The sequence below is a fragment of the Anabas testudineus genome, chromosome 19, assembly GCF_900324465.2.
Source record: "Anabas testudineus chromosome 19, fAnaTes1.2, whole genome shotgun sequence".
In the NCBI taxonomy this organism is placed as follows: Eukaryota; Metazoa; Chordata; class Actinopteri; order Anabantiformes; family Anabantidae; genus Anabas; species Anabas testudineus.
In genome coordinates, this window is record NC_046628.1 from 13,529,534 (window position 1) to 13,549,452 (window position 19,919).

Consider the following 19,919-nt stretch of genomic DNA (forward strand, 5'->3'; position numbering starts at 1 on the left):
ACACAATTGTTCATCCGCATTTAAAACATATTAACAGTATGAATGTATGACTAGTGTTGTATTATTTGAAATGATAGACATGTAGAACCAACTTCATAAGTCTTTAGCATGCTTTGATGGAATAACAGTTCTCTGGTGTTTTCTATAAGTACTAGAAAAACATGTCAAACTCTTCATAATGCACAAATAAACCACAGAAAATATATGTTCTTCTCTTTTATTCCAGCACATGCAGACTCACACAGACACAGCTGAAACAAACAATAGAGACAAAGATTATAGCCATTCATTATTTGTTATGATATTTGTGTTTCAAAAGTATGTGAACCTCTAGGATTATCCTTTCACTTCAGCCAGTGGGATAGAAATCAAGTGTGATTCTGCTTTACATGCTACTTATTTTTACTGGGTCTTCACTAAAAACACATAAAAGAATAACAAACATGTTTCTGTGTTGTTGTTAAAATATCTCTAGATTTCCCACAAGACTCTAGTAACACATATATTTATTATTTATTTAAATTAACACATTAAAAGTAGTATTTGTGGCACAATTGGTAAAACCAGTAACTGCTGAACTGATTTCAACCACGCTAACATATATCAGTTGATAGAGGAGCGATGAGAGTGATGCCAGGGATGGATACTTCATTCCAGACAGTACTTCTCCACTGTCCATCAGGGAAAACATTTCTTATCATGTTGATGAGGTGCTGTGGCCAGATCCACATAGGGAACAGGACGTAGCTTAAAGTACAGTAGAATATTTTTATTTAGCTCAGCGTAGCTTTCTAACACACTACTCATGCTGCACACTGAAAAGGTGCAAGTTAGTAGTGTTTTACATTAATCAGTGTGAAGTTGTGTTAAAAGGAATACTTATTTGATAGTTATATGTACAGTTTTAATGCAAAATTACTATTTTGACAAGATTCAATTAGTGTTTGCTTTATCAAGAGATCTACAGTATAATGTTTGGTTGGTTTGGTGTATAGGTTTGCAAAAATAGACTATACAGTAGTTTTAAAGGTACTGTATAATCTATTATTATTTTATTCAAAATTTGATTTAGTATTATATTAATGTTATTAATGAAATTATTATATTATTAGGTCCAGCAACTACACTCAGGTGATCAGTATTAGATGATTGCAGTGAGCGCCCTGTCCTTTATTCAGTATTTCACCCATTACAGCACATTGTAAATTGTCGGTCATGTTGCTTGAAATGTCGTGCGGTGTCACAGTTTCTTTCTTTATCAATTATCTTCTTAATAGTGACAACAATGTTGCTGCTCTGTTCAAGTTGTCTTATTCGCTTGTCTAATATGCTACCTGTTGTGCCATTCATTCGTGTGCCACTTCGCTGACACCCCTTTCCTTTTCTTATCTGACCTACAGCTGGCTTGTTTGATGTATGTTTTGCCTTAGTTTGCTGGAAAAGAGACACTCTGAAGTCTCTTTTCTGTGCAGCAGCCGAATAGACACTTCTCTGACCTCTCCTTCAACTCCATCCCTACATAATAGAATCTACAGGGGCAGATTTCAGTGAATGAATCTGAGTACATATTCATGTGAATCAGAGCAGACCCTCCAACAATAAGAATCTTACAACATCCTCTGTTAAGTAACTACATTTAGAGTAGTCTTCTTTAATGCTATTCCTCTTTTTGTTATACTTTTAGCTAGTGAGCTGTAACAAGCAAACTGCTTTAGATTTTCCCACAGGCACGTTGGTGTTTGTGGTGATAGTGGTTCCTGGCAGCTTTGTTATAATAAGTGTGTTTCCATCATTAGACTAATGAGAAAAGAGGTCGTCATTAAATTTGCCCTGCCCTCTTCGATTACAAAGCAATGATATTAGTACAGCGCAAACATTTCTAGACTGTACAGAGAAGAGAAGACGCTTATTAACCTCTCACTGTGATGATGCTTGTAGGTCTCATCTTTCTGCTCCTTCTCACAGGTAAGCTGGGATGATGCTTTTCTGTTTAATTAATATTGCTTTAACTACTATTATGGATCAGATGCTAAACTGTGAAAACCTCTACCTCCTCTCTACCTCCTGATGTTAATTTGTGATATTCAATGAATGAAAATACAATTAAACCAACAATAATAGGACTATATGTTTTCAAAGAACTGTTCACAGTTGGAATAATCCACTGTAACGGTGGCTTTCTTAACAATGAAATAAAATTTAAAACACACAAAAAGAGAAGGAGACACAGAGGAGGCTGAGGTTCCTGAAGGACCGAAACATCTGGAAATGAATAATGCACACTGTGTACTCCTTCTGTCAGGTGGAAATACGGAGCAGCCAACGAGTCACGATGATCAACAGGTGTTGAACCAAAACTTCACAGATATAACAGGTACAACCCGCAAATCAGATGAGAACAGCACATCTTTGTTAAACATTTTAGGCAACAGCTCTTCTTCAGTGTACTTCCAAACAATAGTTTAAATGTTATGATGACTTCTCAGGGAAAAGTTAAGTTCATAAAAACATGTGTTTAGTCTGAATGAGGAAACCACATATGAAGCTTTACTGTGCCTTTATGTATTTCCTTGAATAAGAAAATTGCATTATATGCGATTATAATGTACTGTTTAGTGTTTTTTAATTGCATGTCTGATTTCTTCAAGTAATCCCTTATGTGCTGAGTATAATTATCTTCTATTTTTGGTGGATAATAAAAATATCTCAACATTTGTACAGTGTTTGTCAATGAACGTGTGGAGAGACTGAATTAAATCTAAAAACTGGGATGTAAATCTTTCAAACAAGGAATGGTTTCACATGCAAACTATTAACAATATATTAATAATAATGTTCTCTTGTCTTTCAGGTGGAAATACGTCCAGTTTAGAGGAAAGAGGGCACACAGATCACCAAAAGGAGGAGGACAAAAAGAAGCCTGTGATAGGCACAACACAAGGTTCAATCAATAAATATGTCTTCTATATGCTGTATGGGTCAAAAAGTAAAATTTAAATAATGTTCTAAAGTGGGATGAATTCATAAAGTACATAACTCAAACTCAAAACTTTGATTGAGCATAAAGTACAGACAGTATAAAATGTACTACGTACACAGAGGAGGAGGATCAGGCTAACTCAGAGCCAACCCTGGTTACTGCCGGTGGAGCAAGGTGGGCCACCAACCCCAGACAAGCATTGTTACTTATGAAGGAAAAGATGGTGACTCTTTATTGAATTAACGGCATCAAACAAAAGGACAACGCCTTTTCACAGCAGATAGAAATCACACTGCACATTTAAAATCAAATTAAAATCTCTTACAGAGGATTTGTCTTGGTGTTCTTGCAGTGACACGGGTGAATGAAAACTGCAGTTATGAGGCACTTTTACAGCACTTGAACCTGAACAAAAACAATGAAATGTACACCCGGAGCAGGCCTGTTAGAAGCCCGAAACGACCAACAATAGTATACCTCAAAATGGTGCTCTATGCCATCCTCGATGTGGTAAGTTTTTTAATTTGAATTATTTTCATTTTTTTCTTTCAAACAATAACATAAAAATAAGGCATTACTTATACCAGGATCAAGTGGCCTGTCTTTTGTAGTATTTTCACACATAATGTATACATGTTTTCTCACAGAGAGAAACTGACCAGACTTTTATTCCTTATGTTTGGATCTACACGGTGAGTTCTCTGAACTGAACAGCACGTTTTTTAATCCATGTCATTTGTTTAAGTCTTAAGAAAAGTTTGAAGTGGTTGTCTATGTTTCCTATAAGTAGAAATGGCTGAATGACCACATAGGCTGGACACCAGATGACTTTTGTGGACTTAAGCAAATAATAGTTCCTACTGAACTACTGTGGAAGCCAGATCTAACTATTGAAGAGATGTAAGTTTTTAATATGTGCATACTCACCATAAAAGTTTACTTAGGCTATATGTGCTCTTTGGTACCACGTGTAATGCCTATCACTTTAATTTTTTATTAATATCATTATGAATCTGAGGCATTAATTAATAGGTCCTGATCATTAGTTAATGTCCATGTGTGTGTGAGACATTAATGTCGCTTTTTTTAATAGAAATTGGGGAATTTCTATGACTGAAAGTTATTAATTCTGTGAGGAATCATTAAATGAGTGTGATGACCCATCACAGGTAAAATGAAAGTTAAAAAGAAAGTTTTAATTAGAAATTTAAAATTTGTCCTACATGTGTGTGTGTGTGTGTTCTCACGCAGGACAGAGAAGGACAAGGCTCCTCCGAGCCCTTTTCTTACCATCAACCATGATGGTTTTGTCGAACTTAGAAATGACCAGGTGCTGACCAGCACCTGCAGGATGCAAGTTTACAAATTCCCCTTTGACACTCAGACGTGCACGCTTTCCTTTAAATCCATCACACACTCTTGTGAGTCAGTACCTCGTAGTGGGGTGTTTTTTCTGCATTCGCTCGTACATCATTAGAGACCACTATGCGCATAAGCATAAGAAAGCTCAAAGTTTTATTTGTATTTTCCATCTTAGGGCAAGAAATTCAACTCCAAACCCCCCATAACGCCTCAAAGATCACAGAATGGTCTCGTCAAGTGATTAGAAAGCAGTACGAGTGGGACCTCATCAATGTGACGGCCGACAACAAAATTGACACAAGTTTTGGATTTAAACAGAGCATTGTTGTTTACACTGTAAGTATTTATGGATAAGGGATCAGATCTAGATACCTTTCTTGCTTGTGCTTTAATCTTTGAGTTTTGGGGTTTAGTGCTATTTAATATGTAGTAGTAGCACAGTGTGCTAAAAAGGGCTGCAAGTGACTAGCAAACATCACCTCAAAGAAAACAAAAACCTTCAGCAGCACGACTTACCCACATGCTATGGAAACGAGCCTATTTTTTTCCACCTTTGTGTATCTCACAGTAACTACATGTAATAATACTTTGGTGGGTATAAGATAAGATAAAGCATTATCTTATCTTATCTAATAGAGTAGATGTTACTGGACCAGATTACCTTGAGATGCTTCAGTTTTGCCGTTGACATGTCATTGAGCTGACCCATGAATATTGTGTTCCAGATTACCATGACGAGAAGATCTGCCCTCTACATTATCAACTTCATAATCCCCGTCCTGTTCTTGCTCTGTCTGGACTTCGCTTCCTTCCTGATCTCAGACACTGGGGGTGAAAAGCTGAGTTTCAAGATCACTGTGCTTCTTGCTGTCACTGTGATGCAACTTATTCTGAATGAAATCCTGCCTTCATCGTCAGGCAGGATTCCACTTGTAGGTTAGTCTCATCTTTACTGAACCACGATTTTATGTGAGCAGAAACAGTAAACGCCGACTCATTGAGTAGTTAATTGTTCTCATTATTTAAAGAAACCCTTTTTCTTTCAGCTGTGTACTGCATTGGTATCTTTGCTCTGATGCTGATCAGCCTCCTGGAGACGATTGTGGTGATGCATCTGCTAGGAAAAGACTCTGAAACCCAAGATAATGAAACAGATAAAGAACAAAGCCTGAGTGAGGACTGTGCAGACAGACTGGGTAAAAACTTCAACTGCTGCTATTACATATAATATGTAGATTATAAAATTATAACAAGAAACCAGCTGTTTGTATGATTTTGAATTTATCTCTTCCAGAGATGAAGAAATGGACTGGCTGTAAATGTGTCGGTGATGCTGATGCAGAAGTGCTACCTGACAAAGAGGTTAGAATTTAGTTGATTCAGACAGATCGAACACATATTAGCCATAGAATTGTTAATTACAGGTTTATTAAACCATTTCTACAGGGTAGCAGCAGCCAACTGTCCCATGCATTGGAAAAAGTCTCAGGTGACTTGAGGAAGATGGAGAAAACAATGAGTCTGGTCAGTGATAGCAGTAGGAGGGACGAGAAGAAGTGCAGCTACTGGACCAGAGTGACTAAAACAATCAACAAAGTTTTCTTCGTTTGCTATCTCACAGTGACGGTTCTGTTTTTAATTTTCATGTCTTCACTGTGGAGCACTGCAGAAGACAACTAATATTAAAACAGCACTGATCCATTGAATCTCAATTTCAGCAGAATTGCAACAGTTTCTGCCTGATTAGTATTCTGTACTTTGGAGTTTCATAGTAGATAGAATAGGATAGATAATAACCAACACCCAAAGGACTGTGCATGTGGCTGGGTGGAGCATAGTGGACTCTCTAATCTGGAAAACCAAATTTACATGAAAGGTACTGCATGTGTTTCCAGAGTCTCGTGTTCGTATAGTGTTAGATTAGCTTGCACGTTGTATCATTGATATGGGCACAAACTATTAATTGTTTTTCTTCTATGGTGTGTTAACTCCCACTATAACTACTTTAACTAACTTAACTTAATGTAGCATGGTTAATACTAATGTTCAGTGAGTGCCAAATACAGTAAAATAAGTTTCACTAAAACTCTGTAAGTCTTCTGTCAAAATGCAGTGAGCTACATCACATTTGATCATAATCCCCACCTACAGTTCAGGATGTAACTGCATAAACATTAAAGATACTTTCTGTATTCACAGTATTACAATTAATACTCCTGAAATAAAGATTTTGCATGTCATGTTAGCTTCGTGTTGCACATGTTTTTCTTCCCAAACACTTAAGAAATTATTTATTTGTGTTCACTGAAAAATAAACACTTCTGCTTAATGGCAACCAACATCTATTTTGAGATTTTATTTGCTGCAAAACTGTAGTTCACAGAGGATACGTTTTCAGGGAAGACATGAACCTGGACTATTTTTAACTGCAAACTAATTAATTGCAGATAAAACGACTAAACATGAAGAATCACTGGAATCATGAAATGATGGCTGCACACCAGAGCAGGGCGGCAGACTAAATGATTTCACAGTAACTGGTTTTACTCAGAAGACTGATTGAAAACAGAAAACAGTTGTGTGCTGTGGCTGGAAGAGGCAGATCAATCAAGGTACAGTGGGCTCAGGCGTGTGTGTAACTGGGACCAGAGAGAGCTGAGGAGTGAAGTAAACAAAAACATGAACTCAAACAAAACTGTGACAAATAAAATAGATTATTGTGTCTCATTAGACCACTGAATATTTTTCCTAATGCTCTCAGAGTCCTTTAAATGCTGTTTGTCAAACTCCAGCCAGCTGTCAATATACATTTCACTCAAAGTGGCTTTCATCCAGCCACTGAACCACAAAGGTCTGAGTGATGGATTGCTGCAGAGATAGTCGCCCTTCCAGGAAGTCCTCCCATCTGCGCAGAGGCGTGACTGCTGAATAATTCAAGCAGGCTGAATGTGTCTGACCATAAGTTAGGGTGCCACAGCTAAAGATGCTTTAGAAACAGAGAGATTTCACATTTAGATAATTAATAAATCATCAAAGACAAATGTTAACACGTTCACTCTATGGGTTATTTTGAGTTTCTATAGACTGATGGGCAATTTATTCATTTAAATAAATTAAAAGTGGATGGGTCTAAATACTGCACACTGTAAATAAATATTCCTTTTGTGACTTGTTAGTTTTAGCAGTTCATAGTCTTATACTTCGAGTTTTAACTGACTGATGAGATTAAGAGAAACTAAAAAGGATTGGTCAGTCCACTTGTCCAGCCCTCTCCCAGTGTGAGGAAGTTGTCTTCTCACTGCAACATAATGTTTTCATTTTATTTCATCTCTGAGCACACAGGGATGAACATTTGCTGTACACACCTCTCACTTCCTGCACTTAAAATGCTCGTGTGCTTCTACTTTCTGCTTGTTTTCACAGGTAAGTTTTTATTTTTCAGTGATGTTTATAAAGGAGAGGCTGCTGTTGAATTGTGTTAGTCCTTCATAATGTCGCAGAAATGTCAAAAACAAACATCTCAAAGTTTGGACCAATAATGATCTGCGTGGTTGGAGCCAAATGAGAAAATGTGATTCTGTTTTTGGTTGTTATGAAGGAACATGACCGATTACTGGTTCAGATGCAGCTTTAGGTGCTGCTGGACATGATTTAATCAGCTTGTATTTGGTGGTATCTAACATATTATAAATAAAGAACAAAGATTTAGGGCAATTAAATACATTTTGTGGTCAGTTAAATGAACTTTTCTGTACATTCAGTCAGTCCATTTGTGACCACAACTACCGGATATTGATGCAAATAGATGGGGTGATAGCAGTGGAAGGAGTCCACTTAACAAAATTTTCAATTAAACCTTAGTGGAATCATTTTAAAGAGAGACTCTCTGTTTTATTTTGTATGTGTTTAATACCGTTTTCTAGATTTGTTCTACATTAGTTTTTTGTTTTTTACTGTTTTTTATATGTTAGGGCTTGAAAGCTAAAATCATGAATTCATACAGAACAAAAATTGAGTAAATATATTTGATTCAGTGTGAGATGATGATTGTGTCTTTTGGGATGTTCGTGTCTTGGTGTTTTTAGCTGCAGATGTGGAGTCCTCTGAGAAAGTGTGCAGTTATCAGGATGTTTTAAACCACCTGAACTTGACCAAAGACAACGACCTGTTCTCCATGACTCGGCCTGTAAAAGATTACAAACAACCGACCAATGTATTCCTGCAAGTTGTGCTGTATGCCATACTTGATGTGGTACGTAGTTAAAGCTTTATAATTTGTGTTTTGTATATTGGTGGTGGAGTATGTGTAGTTTATGCTCTGGTGTTCTCTGCCTTAAAAGATTTTCCGTTATTTCTTTGTTTGTTTATAGAAGGAGATTGACCAGACGTTCATTCCATATGTTTGGATTTTTTTGGTAGGTTTTCTTGAATTAATTCTCACTTCACACATTGTCAGATTTCCTTTACTTTTTCTTACTGATTTTGTTTGAGTTCCTCTGTAGATATGGGATAATGATTACATCCGCTGGGATCCTGAAGACTTTTGTGGGATTTTTTCAGTTAGTATTCCAAATGAAATTCTGTGGAAGCCAGATATCACTATTGAAGAGATGTAAGTGAAAATGTGTGTTCTCTCCTCTTAGTCACTGCACCACCACTGTTATTATAATGTAAAGCATAAATACTATAATGTTAAATTAAAGGATTTAGGAAAACTACCTCAACACTGGTTAGAAATGATGATTGTCGCCATTTAAAAACTATTATAAATAAGAAACATGTCACCCAGTGCAGTGGTGTGTTTCACTGATACATTTCCAATTGTTTTTGGACAACATGTCTCGAAGTCTTTGGCACACACACATGAAGCAGTGATTAGAGGCAGTTCATTGTTAATTTTAGTGTCTGGATTGGAATCAGACACAATGACCTGTCTTATGACACCAAACCAACGCCTGGCCACTGGCTCCCACACTACTGGAGCTTGTTGAACCCCTGTCAGCGTGTTTTCAGGTGATTTCAGCTGATGACCTCTGATCGGCTGTTTGTATTTTTCATTCATGATTAGAAGTAGCTACAATCATGCAATCAGAGGGTACAAAAGACGGAGTCAGACCACATCTAATTCCTTGCTTGTCTTGTGCAAACTTGGGCAATAAAGCTGATTCTGATTCTGAAACTGTCTGTGGTGATTGTTTTTTTTGAATGATGAATGCAAAATACTGCCACCTGCTGGCACGTAGAGTTATTTCCTCTCATGCTGTAAAGTCTTTGCAGCTTTCTGAAGGCGACACGGGAAAGCAGGCTCATGGTTTTTTAACCGTTGGCTTGGTGTGTCTCTGCCTCAAGCAGTAGTTTTATTGCATGTTTTAATTGACTGTTGTTAGTATTGGTTGGTTTGTGGACAGTATCTTTCTGTCTAACGCAGGATAGAAAAGGACAAAGCGCCTCCAAGTCCTCTTCTCACTATCTACAGTAATGGTACGGTCATTGTTCAGAATGACCAGGTGTTGGTCAGCACCTGCAGGATGCACGTTTACAAATTCCCCTTCGATGTTCAGACCTGCACCCTCTCATTCAAATCTGTCATCCACTCTAGTGAGTTATGTTCTCATGAATTCTTTGGTTGTGTCAGAGTTTGATTACTGTCCACTGAACATACCAGTAACACATGCTTCTCTTTAACCTGCTGAGAAACCTCACACTTTTATTTTCCCAACTCAGTTGCAGAAATGCGTCTTGTTCTGAAGACCAACTCTTCAGAGGCCACAGAGTGGTCTCGTGAGGTGATGAGGACACAGTACGAGTGGCTGTTCATCAACATGACAGTCACCAACCAAACAGTCGACTCATTTGGCCTCAAACAAGACGTGATCGTTTACACTGTAAGTTGCCCACAGACATGCTCCAAACTGTATTTATTTGCATGTGCATGTACTTTAATGAAAATATAATAAAATATAATTTTACAGATCAACATGAGGAGGAGATCTATCCTCTACATTGTCAACTTCATACTGCCCATCCTTTTCTTCTTGTGCCTCGACTTGGCCTCCTTCCTGATCTCAGACAGAGGGGGAGAAAAGCTCAGCTTCAAGATCACTGTGCTTCTTGCTGTCACTGTGATGCAGCTTATTCTGAACGATATCCTGCCGTCATCGTCCAACAAGATCCCGCTTATAGGTAAAGAAGACTCACAGCCATGTTAACAACTCTGCGAAGGTGAATTTACATTTGCTAATTAGCACAAAGCACAGTCGAGTTGAATGAAGGCAACACTTTTTACAATTTGCAGTAAACAACACACAGTATTTACATAGTCATGAACCAAATATAATGAATTAATAGCTGCAGCAAATGATGTCGATTGCAGCACAGTTTGGTAACACTGCCCAAACAACTCAGTGAGACTGATGGAGAAATGGGGAGACTGAAGGAGTCTGTGTCACTGTGCACTGTCACACACATATATGTTTTTCTGTCTGCATTAATAAACCCCCGTCTCTCCCCTCAGCGGCCTACTGCATTGGGATTTTTGCCCTGATGATGCTCAGCCTCCTGGAGACGATTGTGGTGATGTATCTGATGGAGAAGGATTCCTCATCAGAAGACAACGAGGCAAACGGAGACCAAGACCTGAGTGAGGCCAGTAACAACCGCAGCAGTGAGCGAGGTGAGATTTAAAAAAGGAGGAAGGTTTAATTCATATATGGGGATCCCCAAATCTACAAAGGTAATGACATTTATTAATGGGCTACATTAATCTAGCTAATACTGTCTGTCCCTCCAGATGAGAAGAATTTGACTCAGTATGTTTGCGTCTGTGATGTGTCTTCAGATGAAAAGTCACCTGAGCTGCTGAAGGTTAGATTACATCAGACCTTAAAGGGCTATTTCAGCCAAAATTACAACAAACATGTCTTTTGATTTTGAGCTTGCAGTTATATTTATTAATAATTGTGCTAATTCACTACTGTTTTACTCTAAATGACCCTTTCAGAGAAGTAGCAGCCAACTGACAGAGGAGTCCCATGGTCTTGAAAAGCTCTCACATGAGCTGAGGGAGGCTTTGAAAATACTGAATCAGCTCCACAGCAGTAAGAAGGATGAAGAGAAGCCCGGCTACTGGACCAGAATGACTAAAAAAATCAACAAAGTATTCTTCATTTTCTATGTCACAGCCTCCAGTCTGTTCTTACTCTGTATGTTTTTCTCTTGGAATACCGCACCAGAGTTTTGATGCTGCACCATGACACATACAACTGAGATAAAAAGCAACACTTATAATCTGCTAAACCTTCTTTATGCAACTCTTAGTTACTTTCTAATTACTGTTTCTACGGGTATGGACTTGATGTTTACTTAGTAATAGAATAATAGGTTAAGTTTGACCTTGAATCAATTGCGAACTAGCTGTCTGTGTTCGTTTTTAGGCACTTTAAGGTTCACACTGACCTGTTATCAACACCTATCCTGCATCATCAGAACTGTTCAGGTATGCATTAAATCCACTCAATGGCTTTGATCATAATCCACAGCTACTGTTCAGGATGTAACTGCATAGACATTAAAGATACTTTCTGTATTCACAGTATTACAATTGGTACTCCTGAAATAAAGATTTTGCATGTCATGTTAGCTTCGTGTTGCACATGTTTTTCTGCCCAAACTTTTAAGAAATTATTTATTTGTGTTCACTGAAACATAAACACTTCTCCTTAATGGCAACCAACATCAATTTTGAGATGTTATTTGCTGCAAAACTGTAGTTCACAGAGGATACGTTGTCAGGGAAGACATGAACCTGGACTATTTTTAACTGCAAACTAATTAATTGCAGATAAAATGACTAAACATGAAGAATCACTGGAATCATGAAATGATGGCTGCACACCAGAGCAGGGCGGCAGACTAAATGATTTCACAGTAACTGGTTTTACTCAGAAGACTGATTGAAAACAGAAAACAGTTGTGTGCTGTGGCTGGAAGAGGCAGATCAATCAAGGTACAGTGGGCTCAGGCGTGTGTGTAACTGGGACCAGAGAGAGCTGAGGAGTGAAGTAAACAAAAACATGAACTCAAACAAAACTGTGACAAATAAAATAGATTATTGTGTCTCATTAGACCACTGAATATTTTTCCTAATGCTCTCAGAGTCCTTTAAATGCTGTTTGTCAAACTCCAGCTAGCTGTCAATATACATTTCACTCAAAGTGGCTTTCATCCAGCCACTGAACCACAAAGGTCTGAGTGATGGAGTGCTGCAGAGATAGTCGCCCTTCCAGGAAGTCCTCCCATCTGCGCAGAGGCGTGACTGCTGGATAATTCAAGCAGGCTGAATGTGTCTGACCATAAGTTAGGGTGCCACAGCTAAAGATGCTTTAGAAACAGAGAGATTTCACATTTAGATAATTAATAAATCATCAAAGACAAATGTTAACACGTTCACTTTATGGGTTATTTTGAGTTTCTATAGACTGATGGGCAATTTATTCATTTAAATAAATTAAAAGTGGATGGGTCTAAATACTGCACACTGTAAATAAATATTCCTTTTGTGGCTTGTTAGTTTTAGCAGTTCATAGTCTTATACTTCGAGTTTTAACTGACTGATGAGATAAAGAGAAACTAAAAAGGATTGGTCAGTCAACTTGTCCAGCCCTCTCCCAGACCTGTGAGGAAGTCGTCTTCTTACTGTAACATACTGTTTTCATTTCATTTCAGCTCTGAGCACACAGGGATGAACATTTGCTGTACACACCTCTCACTTCCTGCACTTAAAATGCTCGTGTGCTTCTACTTTCTGCTTGTTTTCACAGGTAAGTTTTTATTTTTCAGTAATGTTTATAAAGAGAGAGGCTGCTGTTGAATTGTGTTAGTCCTTCATAATGTCGCAGAAATGTCAAAGACTAAAATCTCAAAGTTTGGACCAATAATGTTAAAATTATCTGCAGGATTGGAGCCAAATGAGAAAATGTGATTCTGTTTTTGGTTGTTATGAAGGAACATGACCGATTACTGGTTCAGATGCAGCTTTAGGTGCTGCTGGACATGATTTAATCAGCTTGTATTTGGTGGTATCTAACATATTATAAATAAAGAACAAAGATTTAGGGCAATAAAAAACATTTTGTGGTCAGTTAGATTAACTTTTCTGTACATTCAGTCAGTCCATTTGTGACCACAACTACCAGATATTACTGCAAATAGATGGCGCGATAGCAGTGGAAGGAGTCCACTTAACAAAATTTAAAATGAAACCTTAGTGGAATCATTTTAAAGAGAGACTCTCTGTTTTATTTTGTGTGTGTTTAATACTATTTTGTAGATATGTTCTACATTAGTTTAGTGTTTTCTACTGTATTTTATATGTTAGGGCTTGAAAGCTAAAATCATGAATTCATACAGAAGAAAAATGGAGTAAATATATTTGATTCAGTGTGAGATGATGATTGTGTCTTTTGAGATGTTCCTGTCTCGCTGTTTCTAGCTGCAGATGTGGAGTCCTCTGAAAAAGTGTGCAGTTATCAGGATGTTTTAAACCACCTGAACTTGACCAAAGGCAACGACCTGTTCTCCATGACTCGGCCTGTAAAAGATCACAATCAACCGACCAATGTATCACTGCAAGTTTTGCTGTATGCCATTCTTGATGTGGTACGTAGTTAAAGCTTTATAATTTGTGTTTTGTCTATTATTGGTGGAACTAGACGTCTAGTAACTTTGGGTTTTCTCCTCTTGTCAAGCTGTTTGTTCAGTCATATAATTAAAATAAGAGAGTTTTGCTGTGTAGTTCGTGCTCTGGTGTTCTCTGCCTTAAAAGATTTTCAGTTGATTCTTTGCTTGTTTATAGAGAGAGATTGACCAGACGTTCATTCCTTATGTTTGGATTTTTATGGTAGGTTTTCTTGAATTAATTCTCACTTCACACATTGTCAGATTTCCCTACTTCGCACTCCAACACGTATTTTCTGATGGTTACTGATTTTGTTTTGCTTTGCTCTGTAGTTCTGGGAGAATGATTACATCCGCTGGGATCCTGCTGACTTTTGTAACATTTCCTTTGTTAGTATTCCAAATGAAATTCTGTGGAAGCCAGATATCACTATTGAAGAGATGTAAGTGAAAATGTGTGTTCTCTCCTCTTAGCCACTGCACCACCACTGTTATTTATGTAAAGCATAAATACTTGATTAGTAACTGTAATGTTAAATTAAAGGATTTAGGAAAACTATCCCAACACTGAAATGATGATTGTCACCATTTAAAGCTGCTTTAAAAACTATTATAAATAAGAAACATGTCACCCAGTTCAGTGGTGTGATTCACTGATACATTTCTAATTGTTTTTGGACAACATGTCTCGAAGTCTTTGGCACACACACATGAAGCAGTGATTAGAGGCAGTTCATTGTTAATTTTAGTGTCTGGATGGGAATCAGACACAATGACCTGTCTTATGACACCAAACCAACGCCTGGCCACTGGCTCCCACACTACTGGAGCTTGTTGAACCCCTGTCAGCATCTTTTCAGTTGTTTTCAGCTGATGACCTCTGATCAGCTGTTTGTATTTATCATTCTTGATTAAAAGTAGCTACAAACTGTCTGTGGTGATTGATTTTTTTGAATGATGAATGCAAAATACTGCCACCTGCTGGCACGTAGAGTTATTTCCTCTCATGCTGTAAAGTCTTTGCAGCTTTCTGAAGGCAACACGGGAAAGCAGGCTCGTTTTTTTAACCGTTGGCTTGGTGTGTCTCTGCCTCAAGCAGTAGTTTTATTACATGTTTTAATTGACTGTTGTTAGTATTGGTTGGTTTGTGGACAGTATCTTTCTGTCTAACGCAGGATAGAAAAGGACAAAGCGCCTCCAAGTCCTCTTCTCACTATCAGCAGTGAGGGTATGGTCATCGCTAAGAACGACCAGGTGTTGGTCAGCACCTGCAGGATGCACGTTTACAAATTCCCCTTCGATGTTCAGACCTGCACCCTCTCATTCAAATCTGTCATCCACTCTAGTGAGTTATGTTCTCATGAATTCTTTGGTTGTGTCAGAGTTTGATTACTGTCCACTGAACATACCAGTAACACATGCTTCTCTTTAACCTGCTGAGAAACCTCACAGTTTTATTTTCCCAACTCAGCTGAAGAAATGCGTCTTGGTCTGATGAGCAGCTCTGAAGAGGTCACAGAGTGGTCTCGTGAGGTGATGAGGACCCAGTACGAGTGGCTGTTCATCAACATGACAGTCACCGACCAAACAGTCAACTCATTTGGCCTCGATCAAGATGTGATCGTTTACACTGTAAGTTGCCCACAGACATGCTCCAAACTGTATTTATTTGCATGTGCATGTACTTTAATGAAAATATAATAAAATATAATTTTACAGATCAACATGAGGAGGAGATCTATCCTCTACATTGTCAACTTCATACTGCCCATCCTTTTCTTCTTGTGCCTCGACTTGGCCTCCTTCCTGATCTCAGACAGAGGGGGAGAAAAGCTCAGCTTCAAGGTCACTGTGCTTCTTGCTGTCACTGTGATGCAGCTTATTCTGAACGATATCCTGCCGTCATCGTCCAACAAGATCCCGCTTATAGGTAAAGAAGACTCACATCCATGTTAACAACTCTGCGAAGGTGAATTTACATTTGCTAATTAGCACAAAGCACAGTCGAGTTGAATGAAGACAACACTTTTTACAATTTGCAGTAAACAACACACAGTATTTACATAGTCATGAACCAAATATAATGAATTAATAGCTGGTGTGTCGGCAAGAGTGGGTTTAGATTATCTGTTACAATTAGCTGTTTGTTAAGATCAGATGAAGTAGACCACAGTCACGGCCAAGGAAGCTGCAGCCACATTGTTGGAGCAATGGCAGCAATTCTATCTGTGAAAAGCATAAAATGACTTTAAATCCTCCAAATATGAGTGAACTCTATTATCTAAAAATCAAGGCTAAAATGACAAACAACAATATGATAACTGGATAAGTAATGTGCTCTAAAACAAATACTGAAATAAGAAGCTCTCGCCTACACCAACTTACAGTCAATTATTTCTTTTCGGAGCAATTAGAGCAATAGTGGTACAGCGTCGGCCCGTTAGCAAATACTGTAAAAGCAAATGATGTTGATTGCAGCACAGTTTGGGAACACTGCCCAAACTTGATCCAGCTCAGAGAGACTGATGGAGAAATGGGGAGACTGAAGGAGTCTGTGTCACTGTGCACTGTCACACACATATATGTTTTTCTGTCTGCATTAATAAACCCCCGTCTCTCCCCTCAGCGGCCTACTGCATTGGGATTTTTGCCCTGATGATGCTCAGCCTCCTGGAGACGATTGTGGTGATGTATCTGTTGGAGAAGGATTCCTCATCAGAAGACAACGAGGCAAACGGAGACCAAGACCTGAGTGAGGCCAGTAACAACCGCAGCAGTGAGCGAGGTGAGATTTAAAAAAGGAGGAAGGTTTGAATTCATATATGGGGATCCCCAAATCTAAAAAGGTAATGTCATTTATTAATGGGCTACATTAATCTAGCTAATACTGTCTGTCCCTCCAGATGAGAAGAATTTGACTCAGTATGTTTGCGTCTGTGATGTGTCTTCAGATGAAAAGTCGCCTGAGCTGCTGAAGGTTAGATTACAACAGACATTAAAGGGCTATTTCAGCCAAAATTACAACAAACATCTCTTTTGATTTTGAGCTTGCAGTTGTATTTGTTAATAATTGTGCTAATTAACTACTGTTTTACTGTAAATGACCCTTTCAGAGAAGTAGCAGCCAACTGACAGAGGAGTCCCATGGTCTTGAAAAGCTCTCACATGAGCTGAGGGAGGCTTTGAAAATACTGAATCAGCTCCACAGCAGTAAGAAGGATGAAGAGAAGCCCGGCTACTGGACCAGAATGACAAAAAAAATCAACAAAGTTTTCTTCATTTTCTATGTCACAGCCTCCAGTCTGTTCTTACTCTGTATGTTTTTCTCTTGGAATACCGCACCAGAGTTTTGATGCTGCACCATGACACATACAACTGAGATAAAAAGCAACACTTATAATTTGCCAAACCTTCTTTATGCAACTCTTAGTTACTTTCTAATTACTGTTTCTACTGGTATGGACTTGATGTTTACTTATTAATAGAATAATAGGTTAAGTTTGACCTTGAATCAATTGCGAACTAGCGATCTGTGTTCGTTTTTAGGCACTTTAGGGTTCACACTGACCTGCTATCAACACCTATCCTGTCATGGTTTCGGCCTGGCCTCGGCCAGCCTTGGATTTTCCTCTCTCACTCTCCCTCTGGACTCTGCCCATCAGCCACTTCTCTCCCTCTGCTCCCAGCAATCAGCTGCACATTGGACTCACCTGAGTTCCCCCCAGGCTACAAAAACTCTCCTCAACCCTTTTCCCCCTGTCAGATCGTCATCATGTCCCTGCCTGCTCCCAGCCTGCCCCTAGCCTGCCACAACCTGCTCGTCCTCTTCAGCCCTGTCTGCTTCCCCCTTGGATCTTCTGGACTTTGCCCCTCCTCTGTACTTTGGACATTGATTACCTGTTTTCCGTGAGTTGTTTTCCTGCCATTGAGCAGCGGTTTTGTTTTGTACTTTGGTTTCTTGGTTGTTACTTTGTGCCCCGCCATTTTGGTAGTTTTATGTTGTCACTTTGTCTTCGTGTTTTCCTGCCTGTTTTTGTAGTGTCGGTTGACACCCCCCTTTGTTCCCTTTTTTGTAGTTTTGCCTAATAAATCCTGTTTTTGGTTCATACCTGCCTCGTACCCTTTCCCTTAATTCATGACGTATCCTGCATCATGAGAACTGTTCAGGTATGCATTAAATCCACTCGATGGCTTTAATCATAATCCACAACCACTGTTCAGGATGTAACTGCATAAACATTAAAGATACTTTCTGTATTCACAGTATTACAATTGGTACTTCTGAAATAAAGATTTTGCATTTAATGTTAGCTTAATGTTGCACATGTTTTTCTTCCCAAAAACTTTGTGAAACTGTTCTTTTAAGAAAACAGTTGTGTGCTGTGGCTGAAGGAGGCAGATCAATCAAGGCAGAGTGGGCTCAGGTGTGTGTGTAACTGGGACCAGAGAGAGCTGAGGAGTGAAGTAAACACAAATATGAACTCCAGGAAGTCCTCCCATCTGCGCAGAGGAGTGACTGCTGGATAATTCAAGCAGGCTGAATGGGTCTGAACATCAGTTCAATTCAGTTTTACTTGTATAGTGCAAATTCACAACAGATGTTATCTCAAGGCACTTTACAGTGTAAGGTTTAAGACCTTACAGAGAATAATTATACAAAAATGATATAGAAAACCCAACAATCCCATTTGAGAAAGTTTAGGCAACAGTAGGGAGGAAAAACTCCCTTTAGAGGAAGAAACCTCAAGCAGAACCAGGCTCATAGTGGGCGGCCATCTGCCTCGACCGGTTGGGGTGAGTGGAAAGAGAAGAGAGAAAAGAACAGCAGGCAATAAGACAACAACAAGCATCAGGAACATTGGGCAGATGAACTGGATTTTGGAGATGTACAGCTCCAGGCCGAGGATACCTGCAGAAAAGTACAGAGAGAGGGAGACAGAGAGGAGGAAACACAACTAAAAGAGAGAGAAGACACAAAGTTAATGACATGTAATGGTGGCATTTGCATTGATACAGGAGAGAGGAGAGAAGCTCAGTTTGTCAGTAGAGGTCCCCCAGCAGACTAACCTATATCAGCATAACTAAGAGATCGTTCAGAGTCACCTGATCCATCTCTAACTATAAGCTTTATAAAAAAGGAAAGTTTTAAGTCTAGTCTTAAATGTGGAGAGGGTGTTTGCCTCCCGAACCTGAACTGGGAGCTGGTTCCACAGAAGAGGGACTTGGTAGCTAAAGGCTCTGCCTCCCATTCTACATTTGGTAACTCTAGGAACCACAAGTAAACCTGCAGCCTGAGAACGTAGAGTTCTGCTGGACAATATGGAACTATGAGGTCTTTGAGATAAGATGGAGCCTGATTATTAAAGGATTTATAAGTGAGGAGAAGACTTTTAAATTCAATTCTGGATCTGCTGTCTCTGTGCTATGATGTACTATAAATCCTGACTGGAAATCTTCATAGAAGTTATTGCTGCGCAGGTGGTCATATAATTGCTTAGAAACTATCTTTTCCAGGATTTTAGAGATAAAGGGCAGATTGAATATTGGTCTATAATTCACTAAAACCCCTGAGTCCAGAGTGGGCTTTTTGAGTAGGGGCTTAACTACAGCAACCTTAAAAGCCTGTGGTACGTAGCCTATTTGTAAAGATAGATTAATCTGATCTAGTATTGGCATGCTGATTAAAGGTAAGACATCTTTGCGGAGTCTAGTTGGGATGGGGTCTAAGAGACATGTTGATGGTTTAGAGGAATTAATTACTGAAATTAATTCAGAATGATCTACAGGTAGGAAGCAGTCTAAGTACGAGCGTGGTCTTACAAATGAATCTAGAGTTGTTGTATAAAAGTTGGAGTGCCACAGCTAAGGATGCTTTTGTAACAGAGAGATTTCACATTTAGAT

The 19,919-nt window shown here is 38.8% G+C and overlaps 3 protein-coding genes across 3 annotated transcripts; all 3 read left to right on the plus strand.

Annotated features, from left to right (window-relative positions):
* The first annotated feature begins 1,928 nt into the window (after window positions 1-1,928).
* On the plus strand, window positions 1,929-6,022 carry LOC113156643 (5-hydroxytryptamine receptor 3A-like). Its single transcript, XM_026351882.1, has 12 exons — window positions 1,929-1,965; window positions 2,303-2,374; window positions 2,852-2,941; window positions 3,333-3,490; window positions 3,628-3,672; window positions 3,771-3,880; window positions 4,232-4,401; window positions 4,518-4,678; window positions 5,068-5,278; window positions 5,389-5,538; window positions 5,637-5,704; window positions 5,789-6,022. The coding sequence occupies exons 1-12, from the start codon at window positions 1,929-1,931 to the stop codon at window positions 6,020-6,022; spliced, it is 1,506 nt and encodes a 501-aa protein (XP_026207667.1).
* A 1,706-nt stretch (window positions 6,023-7,728) lies between these two features.
* LOC113156644 (5-hydroxytryptamine receptor 3A-like) lies at window positions 7,729-11,582 on the plus strand. The gene is made up of 10 exons (XM_026351883.1): window positions 7,729-7,765; window positions 8,434-8,594; window positions 8,713-8,757; window positions 8,845-8,954; window positions 9,771-9,940; window positions 10,067-10,227; window positions 10,315-10,525; window positions 10,857-11,015; window positions 11,181-11,206; window positions 11,343-11,582. The coding sequence occupies exons 1-10, from the start codon at window positions 7,729-7,731 to the stop codon at window positions 11,580-11,582; spliced, it is 1,320 nt and encodes a 439-aa protein (XP_026207668.1).
* A 1,542-nt stretch (window positions 11,583-13,124) lies between these two features.
* Window positions 13,125-17,927, plus strand: LOC113156645 (5-hydroxytryptamine receptor 3A-like). Its single transcript, XM_033326838.1, has 10 exons — window positions 13,125-13,161; window positions 13,833-13,999; window positions 14,196-14,240; window positions 14,351-14,460; window positions 15,193-15,362; window positions 15,489-15,649; window positions 15,737-15,947; window positions 16,644-16,802; window positions 16,969-16,994; window positions 17,781-17,927. The coding sequence occupies exons 1-10, from the start codon at window positions 13,125-13,127 to the stop codon at window positions 17,925-17,927; spliced, it is 1,233 nt and encodes a 410-aa protein (XP_033182729.1).
* The last annotated feature ends 1,992 nt before the right edge of the window (window positions 17,928-19,919 follow it).